The 14,109-nt window shown below is 32.3% G+C and overlaps 1 protein-coding gene across 1 annotated transcript in view; it reads left to right on the plus strand.

The window, feature by feature from the left end:
• The window catches only part of LOC106061369 (uncharacterized), a 33,582-nt gene that overhangs the window by 16,863 nt on the left and 2,610 nt on the right, over positions 1–14,109 (plus strand). Inside the window, exons 9-22 of the mRNA XM_056004407.1 lie at positions 48–174; positions 1,196–1,313; positions 1,425–1,550; positions 2,954–3,070; positions 3,900–4,074; positions 5,339–5,542; positions 5,822–5,992; positions 6,153–6,247; positions 7,805–7,975; positions 8,647–8,804; positions 9,815–9,973; positions 11,736–11,884; positions 12,513–12,605; positions 13,714–13,820. Coding sequence (XP_055860382.1) covers positions 48–174; positions 1,196–1,313; positions 1,425–1,550; positions 2,954–3,070; positions 3,900–4,074; positions 5,339–5,542; positions 5,822–5,992; positions 6,153–6,247; positions 7,805–7,975; positions 8,647–8,804; positions 9,815–9,973; positions 11,736–11,884; positions 12,513–12,605; positions 13,714–13,820 — 1,970 coding nt within the window. The remainder of the gene's footprint in view (positions 1–47; positions 175–1,195; positions 1,314–1,424; positions 1,551–2,953; positions 3,071–3,899; positions 4,075–5,338; positions 5,543–5,821; positions 5,993–6,152; positions 6,248–7,804; positions 7,976–8,646; positions 8,805–9,814; positions 9,974–11,735; positions 11,885–12,512; positions 12,606–13,713; positions 13,821–14,109) is intronic.

Genomic DNA, 14,109 nt, shown 5'->3' on the forward strand with positions numbered 1-14,109 from the left:
AAAGTAAATGCTACGTTAGGACATATTTTCTCTCTCCTTGTCATTAGGTAAATATTGACTCTGTGAACAAATCTCTTAACACTGCCTTACACGAGGCTTGTAGAAGAGGACACCATGAAACTATAATGGAACTTATTCAATGCAAAGTTTTGGTTAACAAAAGAAATTCTCAGGGTTAGTTGTTTTTTCTTGTTTTTTTTTTTTACATTCTACTAAGATATTATACTTAGACAATATTTATATTTACTTTGTCTTATCCAGTTCTTGGGTCTCATTGATTGCTACAGTACAGAGTTTTACTTTGACCAATTTTTCCAATTGTTTTTATCCCTTATGTTTTATATTGTATAACTCATAGAATTTGTTTTTCTATTCTCACTGTTTCTTTTGCCTGCCATTTTTATTTTGGCTTTGTGGCTTATTGTAAATTTTTGGCAGTTCTAATGTCTGATACAAACACTTAGGCCTATCACTAAAATAATACAACCAAAAACACATATGAACTTATCATTAACTTTATTGTTAGAAATGTTTTTTATATGTGAAACCTAACAGCTTTAGAAAGTACCTTATCTTCATGGCTGTAATTTTTCTTATAAATTTTTCTGTTACAGTACATACATAAAACGTTTAACCATAATTTACAAATAGAAAAACAAAACCTGATGAAATATTCAGACACAAAGGTAGAAGCACATTTCTTATTCCATATGCTAGAATAAATTCATACAAGTGCTCCTTCTTCCCTAGTGCCATTTGAGAATGGAATGGGTTGCCTGAATCAGCCAGGAAAATCATTGAATTAGCAGAGTTTAAGCCATTGATCAACATGCATGACTAGATTGACAAATGAAATGCACAGGACGTATTTATTTTCTTTTAGAAGTAATTTTTGTAATATATTAGAAGATAAGGACTACTAGGCATATAAAAAAAATAGTTACACTATATCCAGAGTGGAAAAAGATATTTATAGCTGAACTTATATCTAAACTATTCTCATTATTTCCATTAATTTATATCATTTTTATATATTAATTTTTTCTTATTATTATATTTTGAGTTGGCTAATAATTTGGAAGACTGTATGGGCACCACTTGACATGAGTATGTACATAGATACATACTGTAACTATAGTCTTCTAAGTTCGTGAGATAATGTACTCTGACAATAATAATTTTATGACACTTCTAGGAGAAACAGCTCTACATGTGGCAGCTAACTCAGCATCTATTCAACCCCATTCTGTCTCTAAACTAATGGACTATGTCATCAAGACTCACCCATGGGAGAGTCTCAACATTACAGATAAGTAAGTTATTACTTTTTGTCAACATATATGTAGCACTAAACTGTTTTGACAGACAGTCATAACTAACATAAGAAAGTGTTATTTGTTACACCTATTCCTTGTATTTTTTAGCTTCGGCAACAATCCACTTCACATAGCCGCCAAATTTGCCAGGCCTGAAGTTCTTTGGGAGTTTAGATTTGTCAGATTTAAAGATACAGATGTGGATGGAAACATAGCGCTTCATGAAGCTGTCAGGTACTTTAACAAAAAGTCCAATAGCAAATATTGCAATTGACATTAACAAAGCAATAAGTATTACATATTGACTAGAAGTGAACAAATAAAATATTTAGTCTGTAGATTAATCAGAAGTGATAACTATTATTGAAGGGCAATAACTAACTATCAACTGTTAAAAAAATTTAATATCAATGATCTACATACCAAGCATTACATATTTCAATATTTAATAATAGATTTATTTTCTAAAATTTATCCTGTAACTCGCATTACAGACTGGGCATGCCTGTTGATTTGTTCCCACATTTTATATTGCTAATTATGTCCTGAACATCCAATCCTTTTTTTTAAAGGTCAAAAAAACTGGCCACATTTTAATGTTTCCCAAAAACGATACTTTTGGCCCATGTGTTATATATATATTGTATCTGTTACAATGAAATGAAACGACCTGCCCTCTTTCTCTTTCCTTCTTTCTCTAAATCTCTCTGAAACACTTTCACCCCACACATCATAATATATTGACATCAACTTTTGACTTGATTTGATTTCTTATTCAATAGTGAAATATTTAATAAAGATTTACTCTATGTTGCTTTTAGACCAAAACCCACACACACACACATACAACTGCTTATAAATTGAAAGAAGAGATGGGAAATTAAATTCTTGAAGCACCTTTTAGCTTAACTTTGTTCTTCGTTTGTTCTTGATTTGGAAAGTGAAACATTGGCTATCAATGTCTCTCTTGTACCATCACACTTTATTATGAACATACTCTTGTTATGACTCAAACCTGTTGTTTATATAAATTTCTTGGGTTCAACTTGAAGAAAAACTTTACAACAGTTTTAGTTTTTGAAGAAAAAAAATTGTTTATATTTTATATTGCTTGAAATAAAAAGTTTAAGGTTTGAAAAACATTTTTATTTTGCAATTACCATAATCATAGGTATCATTGGGATTTTTTAAATGTTATCCAAATATGGGTATACTAAAATCTAAGACTTACCTTTTTCTGTCACCTTCAGTGAAGTCCAATAGGGCGTTGGCGCCATAGGCGTCATTATCCCGTTGATGGTTAGAAAGGCTTTTATCCAACCACCTGGCTTGGACATGGGGCTCTTCACCCCTGTCCTGTCTGAGGGCTCCCAACGGTAGATGGTCATATCGGTTGACTGGACCGGGCCATGCCGTGTACACAGCACACCGTCCCCGTTCCTGGGTCCCACTCGCTATAAGTGGCCGGGAACAGTGCTAACTGCGGGGAGCTTGTCTCATATTCCTATACTGTAACCACCAAGTTTCCGTGCAAGGTCACCAGAAATGTTCATTATTGTATATTTGTGTGTGTGTGTATTATTAACAAAGTATATTTGTACATTTACTTAGTTTACATAATCATATTTATACTCCAGGCCTGGAGAACCAGAGGCTCTAGAAATGATGCTGGACATTTATGATGCCATGAAGAGAGATTGTGATATCAACCATCAAAATAAGAAACTACAAACAGTTCTACACCTTGCTGCCAGGTAGGCACACTGTGGGCCCATTACTGTTTCATTTTAAAAGATATCTAAAAAAAATGTTTTTAAAGCGTTTTACATATTTCAGATGTTCCTTCAGAGTTGAAGATAAATTACTTCCTAGTCCAAACCTCCCGCAGGATGATGGCAGCAGGCAGGGTATAAACTCTGGGCCATCAAGATGATTGAACGACAGTCTAGCATGTTTACCACATGACCAGGCAGTCATCCTGGCACAACCATTATCATAAAGCAGAAAAAAAAAACATCTAAAAGATTTAGTTTTTATGTGAAACTTACCCAAGTACAGCTCTCAATCCACCTCAGTGAAAAGTAAAACAAAATCAAATTTTGTATGCTGTTTTTCATTTCAAAGTAATAATAAGTTATTCTCCCCATCCTGGAGATTGTTTTCTTCTATATAGCAACACTGTTGGATAGCTCTTATCTTGAATCAAATGAGCTTTAAATTTACTTCATATCAGTAATGCAGACAACATTGTAAGCAGTATTGTTGATTTCTACTGTTCTTTATTAATTTAAATTACATTCAAGTTAATTATCTCATTGACATACAAATAGTTTTCATTTTTTTCTGGTTTTTTAATATTGGCTAAAGTTATGATTAAATAAGATCATAAAAATGAAAGTAGCTATTTTGGTTATATTATTGATGTTATTTCCCTTTGCTTGTTATTAAACAAATTGAAAATACTTTATATTGATATTAAAATAATAATTGTTCAAATTTTATTTATAGTTTGTATAAAAGAAAAAAATAAAATTATATGTTCTTTTCGTTGGCAACACTTAAAGTTGTGGAATTCTTTAACAGGGAAGGTTTTTTGGATTGTGTCAGGAGACTGATCTTATTTGGGGCAGACATTTCTTTAGCTGATTACAAAGGCAATACAGTTCTGCACATACTGACTGCTTTAACAGTTACAGACCCTGTCCACTGCAGTAAATATATGGAGATTATTGAAACCATCTTAGAGAAAGCTCCTCAAGTAGGTAGATAATAGAATCATTATGTTTACATTATCCTCTTTGTAATTTAGTCTGAAATAAAAATACACCCAATGTTTATACTATTGATATAGTTAAAGAACAACACTACTAGGCACAGGTATTCCAGTCACAGTGATACATCTAGAATGTTACTTTGTACAATTCTTTCACATGAGCATGTGGATTTAGCCTAAGCATTGTGTGTATGCAAAGATTAACTCTTTCAGTCCTAATTATTTTGATTTAAAAAAAATCATAATTCACTGGGATGAACAAAAATCTGCAAGAGGGGTAGAGTTACTGAAACTGACATAACTTTTTAATGTATTATATAATCTAACATATTTTATTTTATTTTAAAGGAAATGAATTGGTTGAAAAATAGTAATAAATAAAATAAATTGTTCAAGTAATATTTTTTTTATTAAATGCAAACTGAGCACAAAAAATAGAAATATTTAAAAAGTTCATTAAAAAATCAATATAATTAAAGATTTAATCTTTTAATTATAAACATTTAATCCATAGATATTGAAAAATAACAAAACTAAACACATTTTATGACTTCAAATTTCATAAAGTTTTTGGGTCCCGTGAAATAAACTGAAAAATGAGGAACTATTAACACAATGTCTTCTTTTTTGTCCAATTTACTACAAAAACAAAGAATAATCACTTTCACTTCTGGAATATTAGAAACAAAAAGAAAAAAGTTGAACATTAAAAAGATAGTAAAAGAAATTTATATTTATAAGTTACACGCTGAGGGTAACGCCACACTCACGAGTGGGAATGAAGTCTCTTTCTCTCCAGCACTGAAAGAGTTAAAGCAACACTATTTGTCTATTTTGATGCAAACATTTTTAAGCCAAACATCTGTTATAGACATTCTCAGACAAAAACATAAAAATAAAATACAAGCATCTTAAAAAATAGGCTAGAAAAAAAACATATAATTAGCAATTACAATTGATATCCAAATATAATTTAGATCTCTAATTAGAACAAATATGTAGGCTGAGATAAAGATGTTTGATAAAGCATAATCACTTTTTTAAATGAAGGTTGAATGTATTAACTATGCTCTTTGTTCATGATACAAAGTGGTTGATTAATTATTACCAAAAAATTCTATTAAAACCAACCTTATTTTAATATACTAAATCAATTAAAAACACTAGACCTTTTTATTTTATCTAAAAAAAAAAATGTCTAAACTTATTCGACAGAAGAACTCACTTCTCTCTCTCTCTCTTTCTGCAGTGGTATTCCACAAATAAGAAGATCAAAGTCAATGAGAACATAGAGAATCAATCTAGTCACATGATCAGAAGAAGGGCTGTACTTAACCTGGTCTGCGAGACCAGCAACAGGGAGGAGCTAACTGTCCTTGACCTTGCTTGTAAGATGGGAGCTTTTGAAGTTGTTCAGCTTCTAGTCACAATGGAAGATGTCATGGCATTTAAGGTGATCATGAGACTAACTTCAATCCATAACTTAGACTCTTTGACTTTGCAAAATATTACTGTTGGTCTTGTAGAGAATACTTTATTTGTTTGTCAAATGTTTCGGATGTTCCTTCAGTGTTAAAGATAATTTACTCCTTGTCCAAACCTCCTACAGGATGACGGGGGATGGGAGCGGGCAGGGTTTGAACCTGGGACCATCGAAAGAATTTGATGGAGGGACACCCTAAAGATGTGCAGTTATGCTCTTTTTAATAAATTTGTTTCGAATGGATTCTAGGTTGGCAGAAATATTCGCTATGATATTTCTAGTATCACACCTAGAACTAATGGAACCCTAGGTGGCATGTGTGTCAAGGGATCAATTTCTCCTAGACCTTCTTGTCTGGAATGGTTGCTGGCTATTGGTGATTATGTGCCACAGAATGCTGCCAAAATTTTGGATATTCAGGTAATTAAACCTTTAAAGTCCTTTCTGTTTATATGAATTTGATTAGAAAATTCTGTTTTGTGTAACATCTGAAAATGTAGAGTATAAAATAAAACTTGTTTTTAAATTTGGCCTTCTAAAATTTAATCAACAAAAAGTAAATTTGTTATGTATTGTCTAGCCATTTAGTGATATGGAGACAGCCTATAGTTCTGTGTCAGCTTGGGCCTATGCTGTCATCATCACTGTTCATATCATCTACATGATTCTGTTTAGGTTAGTATTTGAAATCTTTTTACCATGGCTAATTTAGTCTTATTTATTTTATGCTAACTAATAAATAAAATAACTAAAAGTTGCAATAACTTTCCACATTCAAAATGTCATAAAACGATAAAACAAATTTTATGAGCATACACTTTATTAATACTTCAAACATAAATGTAAGAAGAAAATTGTAATTGCTGTATTTTATGTGTATGGTAACCTTAGGTTCAAGATTTATGTATTTGCAGATATTGTCATGATTGATGATTATAACTAGCACATTCAGACATTACTGAAAAATGGCTGAATAACTCGTTATGCATAGACAATAACATATACATTTTTTACATTAAAATTATTTATTGACTTTCACTATCCAAGCCCTCTGCAAACTGCACCACATCATATGACACTACTAACTCAAAGAAGTTGACAACTCAGGCTCCAAAATAACGTAACACTTAAATATCCAATAAATTGCAGTCAATACTGTACCACTGGCAAAACGTAACACTGACTGAACAAATGCATTACCATTAATAACAATACTGCTGTATCAACTCTTGTACTGCTGTACCAACTCTTGTACTGCTGTGTCAACTCTTGTACTGCTGTACCAACTCTTGTACTGCTGTATCAACTCTTGTACTGCTGTATCAACTCTTGTATTGCAGTACCAACTCTTGTACTGCTGTATCAAGAACTCTACTGGCTTCTTTGCTTTGTCCCGGACTTGCAGTGGGCTCAACTGATCCGGACTGACTTCACACTGGACTCTTGAATCGTGACTTTGTCTCTTACTCGTGAAGTGTCTTGACTCTGAATCAAAACTGTCTTGACTGTGACACTTTCACTCCTTATATGGTCCCTGAAGTCACAACACAGATCTTTCCCCAAATGTGGTCACTTGTCATGATTGACCACTCGTCTAGTAATTTGTTTTGGCTGATCACACAAATATACAATTACCCCTATTTGCGTCACCACCAGAGTTATAACTGCAGGTATATATATGTTCATAGTACATGACTTGATTTATAGTACATACCGGTATAATATATTACAATCCAAGAATACAATTCCTGTGACTTAATACAATCTCCTTAAAAGAAATAGATACTGCTATCTATATTAACAGAGAGTAACTAAAATACTGACTTATTTCAAACACAACTATAGACTGACTCACCTACTGGTAACTTTGCACTGTCTGTCATATCAACTGACTTGATCATAATTCTATCGTAAACTCTCATTTACTGACTGTTCACACTCAGTATAAGGTTAGCTGCTAGTTAGAGGTATGAGTGTTTTTAATTCAGCTCACTTAATGTGAATACTGGGTACTCTACTTTATGGCACCAACTTTGATGTGCTGATAAAAATATTTGTTAAGATCTTAACTGATACATAAATTCCACTTGCAAGATGGCAGCATTATTTATGTCTCTTCATGAATCTGCTTATAGTTCAATCACTTCATCAGTATCTTCTCTTGGTATCTACTTTGTTCAGCAGTTGAATTAACAGATAGCACTTAAGATATTTTTTCTTTAATTCTTTCAGTTGGTCAGGTCTCACTCTCTTATACAATGACAGATCTCATCCAGGTCAGCGTGTGGCTGATGCTCCCACCTTGATTACATACATCATAGTACCACTAGAGCCAGCCTATTTTATTTTTTACAATGTCTACACATTAGTGAAGTTGTGTTGCATGGGAGAACTTTCCATAAGGTAATAGTTTAATATTTACTGACTCTTGTGACTGTAATGCACATGCCTGATAAATCTATAGGAGCATAATGATTAAGAGTTTGTTTTAAATGTCTGTTAAGGTATTTGTAGGGATCAGGTGTCAGTATAACACAAAATGTCTGCTAAGACATTAGTTAACATTAGTAAAAAAAAGTCTACATATTTGTTATAGCTATCTATATTGTACGTAGAATGTATTTCAAACTTTAACTGAACTCTTGAGTTGCCGTGACAATAAGGTTCTCTAATTTTCTCGGTAAATACGTTACCTGCAATAGTATTTGATGGCATCATGTATAAACTGTTTTTCTCCTGACAACTCTTTTTCCAAGTTAGCCCCACAATGTTACTGGTTGCCTTGCATTATTTAGTAAATATGAAATGTAGCTGAATATTGTACTAATAAAAAAGGATTGTTTACAAAATGGTCATACTTATTATTACCATGTAAAGATAAATGTTTATTAGTAGTGAAAATGGTAAAAATTTTTGCTCTTCATTTGTTGTATCTTTACATCTAAAGATTTTTAACATCTTTTTTTTTCATATTAAAAAATGTGTGTAAATATCCTTAAATTCTATACTGTGAGCTTTACAATTATAGTATTGCTAAATTTATTATTAAGTAATGTCTAAAATGTTAAATACAGATCCAAACTATCTCAGAGTGGATTAAAAACGATGTTGTCAGCATTTATGTCTGTGATAGTTGGCATCATCTACTCCATTTTTGTCATTATCTGGATTATCACATACGCAGTGGATTACAACTACATGGATTACTTTCTAGCTATTGCACTTTGTATAGGTCAGTGAAACAAGTATTTTAGTCTTGATGTTTGCTTAGAGAACTTTGTACTTGAATGCTAGTAGGCTTGGGTATGGAACCAATATCTCTGGTTTGAATTGTTTTGGGTGGTTGAGAACAAAGCCCAGATATTTCCAATTCCACTCAGATGTAAAGAGTACTTGATCTGTTTAGCTTAAGATAGTGAGAATGTGTATAGAATTGAGAAAACTTTACTTCAGTATAGTATGTAGTTAAGCACATATATGTTTCCCATTTATAGATCACATAAATAGTTTTGTAGATGTAATTTAAATATAAATTTTAACTTTTTTTTGGGCGGAAAGTGGGGGGGTGTAACATATGTAATAATTATAATCTAAAACTATAAATATTTAGTTTAGGAAACTAGAGCCTTGTGGGCCTAAGAAGGGCAGTGTTCAGCTTATTAACAACTTGACTACTAATTGTTTCATACATGTCTTCTGAAATGTTGTGGAAAGCAAGGTTAAAACTTAGGATTATTGTGAAACAGTCCCAAGTGCATACTGCATGGTTATATACCTTTTTTTGCCATTAGGCAAACTGTATAAGATTATTATGATAATTTGCAAAAAATATGATATGAATGACAGTAACCATAACTAAGAATGCATGAACAAATCTTGAGTTGAAAAGATATAAACACTCAAAATAGCAGAAGGCATTTGTACAATGTTGCACTCTTTATCCATAGGAAAACAAGAAAGGTTGCATATAAGGTTGAAATTCATAAATTCAATTACAAACTTTCATGGCATGTACAATAATTATCATAAACCTTAAGCAAGTTAAATTATAGGTCAACGCTACATTCTAAGAAATACTTAAGTATTGTTAATTGATGGATATAGCTAATGGAGCTAATCTTTTAAAAATATGGTGTTACTGTTATCAACTTAATATGGATGAAAAAAATAGGAAAATATAAATTTTGAAGTGAATTTACTCATCAGACATTAATCTATTGAAACTTTGTTGCCACTCTGCAGGCTGGATGTTTTCTGTAGTGTTCACAAGAGGCTTCAAAGTTATAAACTACTTCTGGAGACTCATTCAGATCATGATCATTCGGGACGTCTTTAAGTTTTTATTTATCTACCTCTTTGTACTGCTGGCCTTCTCCTTTGCTTTCCATGCCTTGTTTCAAGGTGAGTGTAGCATAAATAAGATGATCTTTGTGGTGTGTGTGTGTTGCTTTTATTGTGTGTATGTGTTTCTTTCAGCAATGCAATTTTTGTGTGTGATTTTATACATCAGTGACTGAGCCAACATTCAAGAAATTGTAGAGAGATAAAGTTCAAAATAGATTGATGTCTTAAACAAAGTTAATTGGCGGAAAGAAATGTAGAAATTTTAAAAAAGTTTTCAAAGATGAAAAGTTATAAATAGAAATTCCAAAGAATAGGGCAAGCTTTTTTATTCCCATCCATTCCATCAACACCTCCAACTGTCCATGGAAAAGAGAATTATATACAATACAGGTATAAAAAGTCTGGATTATCTAAGAAAAGAAAAAAAACTAAGCCCCCCAAAAAGTAAGAACATCTTTAAAAATCATTATGGGTTTAAAAAAAAACATAAGTATAACTTAAAAAAAGAAACATCACTGCTGCAGTCCCTTTAATGTCTCATTGCATTTTATTTGCTTACTTAACAGAAAACAAAATACACACGTCCTGACTTTCTTTAATGATTTGGTGGAGGGGGGCACAGTAATAAAAACAACAACTCCTGTGAAATAAAAAAAAAATTCTTGAGAAAAAAAAATGCCAGTCATGTTCCACGAAGCATTAAACTATTTCTATGCCTTTTTTACCTAGTCCTAAAACTGTACTCTTCAAATACAATTAACTAATCCATAAGAAAGCCAGCGTTGTTGACTTGACTTTTCATACTTCCAATAATTAATCATTAGTTGTGTTTAGACAAAGATTTAATTTCAATACTATATTAAATGTAAAAACATGCTAACCTAAAACTGTCTGGAGCAGGTGAACATGGATTTGACAACAGATCAGCACAAGATTTTCTGTTTTTGTTTTCCCTAATGATCTCAGTGCAGGATATTTTTTTTCTGTCTAAAGCAACACCATAATGCACTGAAAACAGGAGATGACCTGCTTCACCAGTTTAAAACAGAAGTTAGCTTTGGCAGGGTCTCTCCTCATTTGGTTGTTGCAGGCCTTGAGTTCACTGTTACCTGCTTCAGTAAACTTCACCTGTATTTCAAAGCAACAACAGGGGCTTCAAAACCTGTAGAGGACCTCTTATATAAAAATGTAAATTTTCAACAATAGTTTGTGGGCGGGGATGGTTTGGTTTGGGCAAAGCAGATAACCTTTTCATTACTTTAGTCATTTGTCTCAAAGCAACTTCTATCCTGGAGTAAAAAGTAAAGTAGCTATAATACAAAAAAACACTAAAACCATAACTTACGAATAGAAAAAATAAACCTAATGAAATACTCAGAAAGACACAAAGGTAGAGGTATATTTCTTATTCCATACGCTAGAACACACATAGGCTAGAACACAAGTGCTCCATCTTTCCTAATGCCATTAGAGAATGGAATGGGTTGCTTGAATCAGCCAGGAAAACCACCGACTTAGCAGAGTTTAAGTCATTGATTAACATGCATGACTAGATTGACACATGAAATGCGTAGAACGTAATTATCTTCTTTTTTGAAGTAACGTCTGTAATATATAACATAAGTAATGCCAAAGATAAGCACTGGTACGATAATTGACACACATTTGAATATTTTCTTCTTTGCCTCTTCTCTGTTATAATCATTTCTCTTTCAACCCTAACACAGTGGGAATGTAAACAACTGTTTATAATTTAACATTTCATTGTGTCCTACAAAAAAATGAAGAATTAATACTTTTTTCCCCCCTCTCTCTACAGTTTCTTCAACTCTGTCAGATTTGTACCCTAATCCCATTGACACTATCTTCTTAATGTTCAACATGTGGCTTGGTATGACATTTTTGTTTGGTGATGATTCTGTGGACCAGGGATTTAGTGCAGTTGATAGGACATCTGTGTTCATCAAGGTAAACATTTGAAAATAGAATGGAACTGGGAAAGGTCATCTATTAATATATTTCAGCTTGACTTTTATCCCCCTCCCCTCTTTTCCTCCAATAGAGGAGGAGGAATCCATGTCTTGTAATCCTTCTGTCTGCCCCAGGTTTGTGAATTCTATTTGGATAGGCCTGCAAAGCCATTTACTTTTGATTTACTGTGATAATTGTGCATTGAACACATCCACAGGTTCTTCTATCCAGGGCTTTAGCCTTTCATGCTCCTTACATGGAGTCTGATGATGATTAGTATTTCTGCTTCTTTCAAACAACTAGATTAGTATTTCTACTTCTCTTAAACAACCAGATCTCAAGCAACCAAGAAAATTTATTTATGATTGTGTTTAATCCATCTATCAACCATTTAAATGAGATATTTATACCCGGTACTAAATTATGCATTTTAATGTCATTTTTTAAATCATGTAAACAAAATCCTCTTCCATTTCTGATAGCTCCTATTGAGTCTAGATAATGATTCACATTTACCTAAGTTAGGCAGAAGTTAGGCTGTCTAGTTTAATGAATAAGAGGCTTATTGTTTTTGAAGCTATGTTGTGTACACTGGGATGGTCTGAATTTCTTTTCTGTCTTCTAGGTTCTGTATGTCATCTACATGGTGCTGGCCACATTAGTGCTATTGAACCTATTGATTGCTATGATGAATGACTCTTACCAGGAGATTCTGAGGGTAAGACAACCAAAAGTGTTTGGATGAGAAGATGGTTAATTATTTTTAATTTTATTTATTATTTAATTTATTATTTATGAACTAAATGGAACATGACCCATCTACCTAACTTAAATGTTAGCTGTAAATCCTGGATTGTAAAAGAATATCTATAAGACATATTTTAAAATACATAAAGGAAATATTGTTATATTTATTTTAAAATGGGTGAATTCAAAGAGATTTGAGAAAGTATAATGACTATGTTATAACATCCTGCAATCATTCTTAATCTTCTAGTTATAAATCAATATCTTGATTAAAAAATTAGTATCTATAAGAACTTTTCTAGTTAAAATTTAGTTTTAAATGGTCTTTAAAAACCTTCCAGCCCAAATGTTTGAATAAATAAGACATAGAAATTCTAAAATTATTGAACGCGCTATTAACATCTTAAAAACTTGAATAATTAACATCTACTGAAAATAGGCAATTTTCTATTTGACTAAAGCGCTGAAGTTTGTTTACTCACACTTCATCTAGTAGACTGTTGAGGCTACTCAAGTATTATTTTGACCTGCTTCCATAATACTGCTTTGTTTTCACATCACTTGTTCAAATATTTGCCTTAATTTCATCCACTTGGACATGCCAGTGAAAGACTCAATGTAATGTACCAAACTTAGTGAACATTATTATTGATTGCATTGAAGAAGTTAAGACAAAACAGAGTCACTGACTACATAGTCTGTCATGCACTCTTTGTGATGTATTAAAAAAAAAACCTTTTTCCTGTATTTTCCAGAATGTCTCATGGGTTCTTGAGAATATTTGACCTTTTATTCTGACCGATTAGAGAAAATGGCTTGACCTCTTAATAATTTTGGAATATGTCATCTATACATCTTAGTTTATGAGAATAGTAAATATTGTTCCCAATCTACGCTATGTGTTGAAATTATCCTGGAGATGTATTAATCTTAAGAGACCATCTCTTTGTAGATGTAGAAGTCCTCCATGTGATCTAAGTTTATCTACCCAGGATCTTTGCAGTGTCTACTTCTGTATTTCTAATAGTGTTAGTGTTAGTTTTAGTCCTTGACATTGTCTCTTCTTTCTATTATGACAGAAACAACGTCAAGCTTGGAGAATTGAATCAGTTCAGCTTGGTGTGGATGTGGAGAAAAGCATGCCTATAACATTCCCAATGTTTAGCAAGGTCAAGGTTATTAGAGGGTAAGCTGTTTTTGTCCTCTGCTTAGAAAGGTAGCACTTTTTAGCCTCTTCCTGTTAGCTAATTTTGAAAAAATGTTTTCAGTTTTTGTTTTGTTTAATTAGAAAATTAATAATTTTTTTCACCTGCAGCACATATGTATAGTAAAATAAATGGGAATATAGAGTTGAAGCTAGGCGCTGAAACAAATGTGATACATACATACATTAAAGATAAATGAACTTCTAAACTCAACTCTATAATTACGTTCACAGCTTAATTGCTCATACCCACCGAAGCTTCTATATGTAA

This window comes from Biomphalaria glabrata, chromosome 11, assembly GCF_947242115.1.
Source record: "Biomphalaria glabrata chromosome 11, xgBioGlab47.1, whole genome shotgun sequence".
Lineage (NCBI taxonomy): Eukaryota > Metazoa > Mollusca > Gastropoda > Planorbidae > Biomphalaria > Biomphalaria glabrata.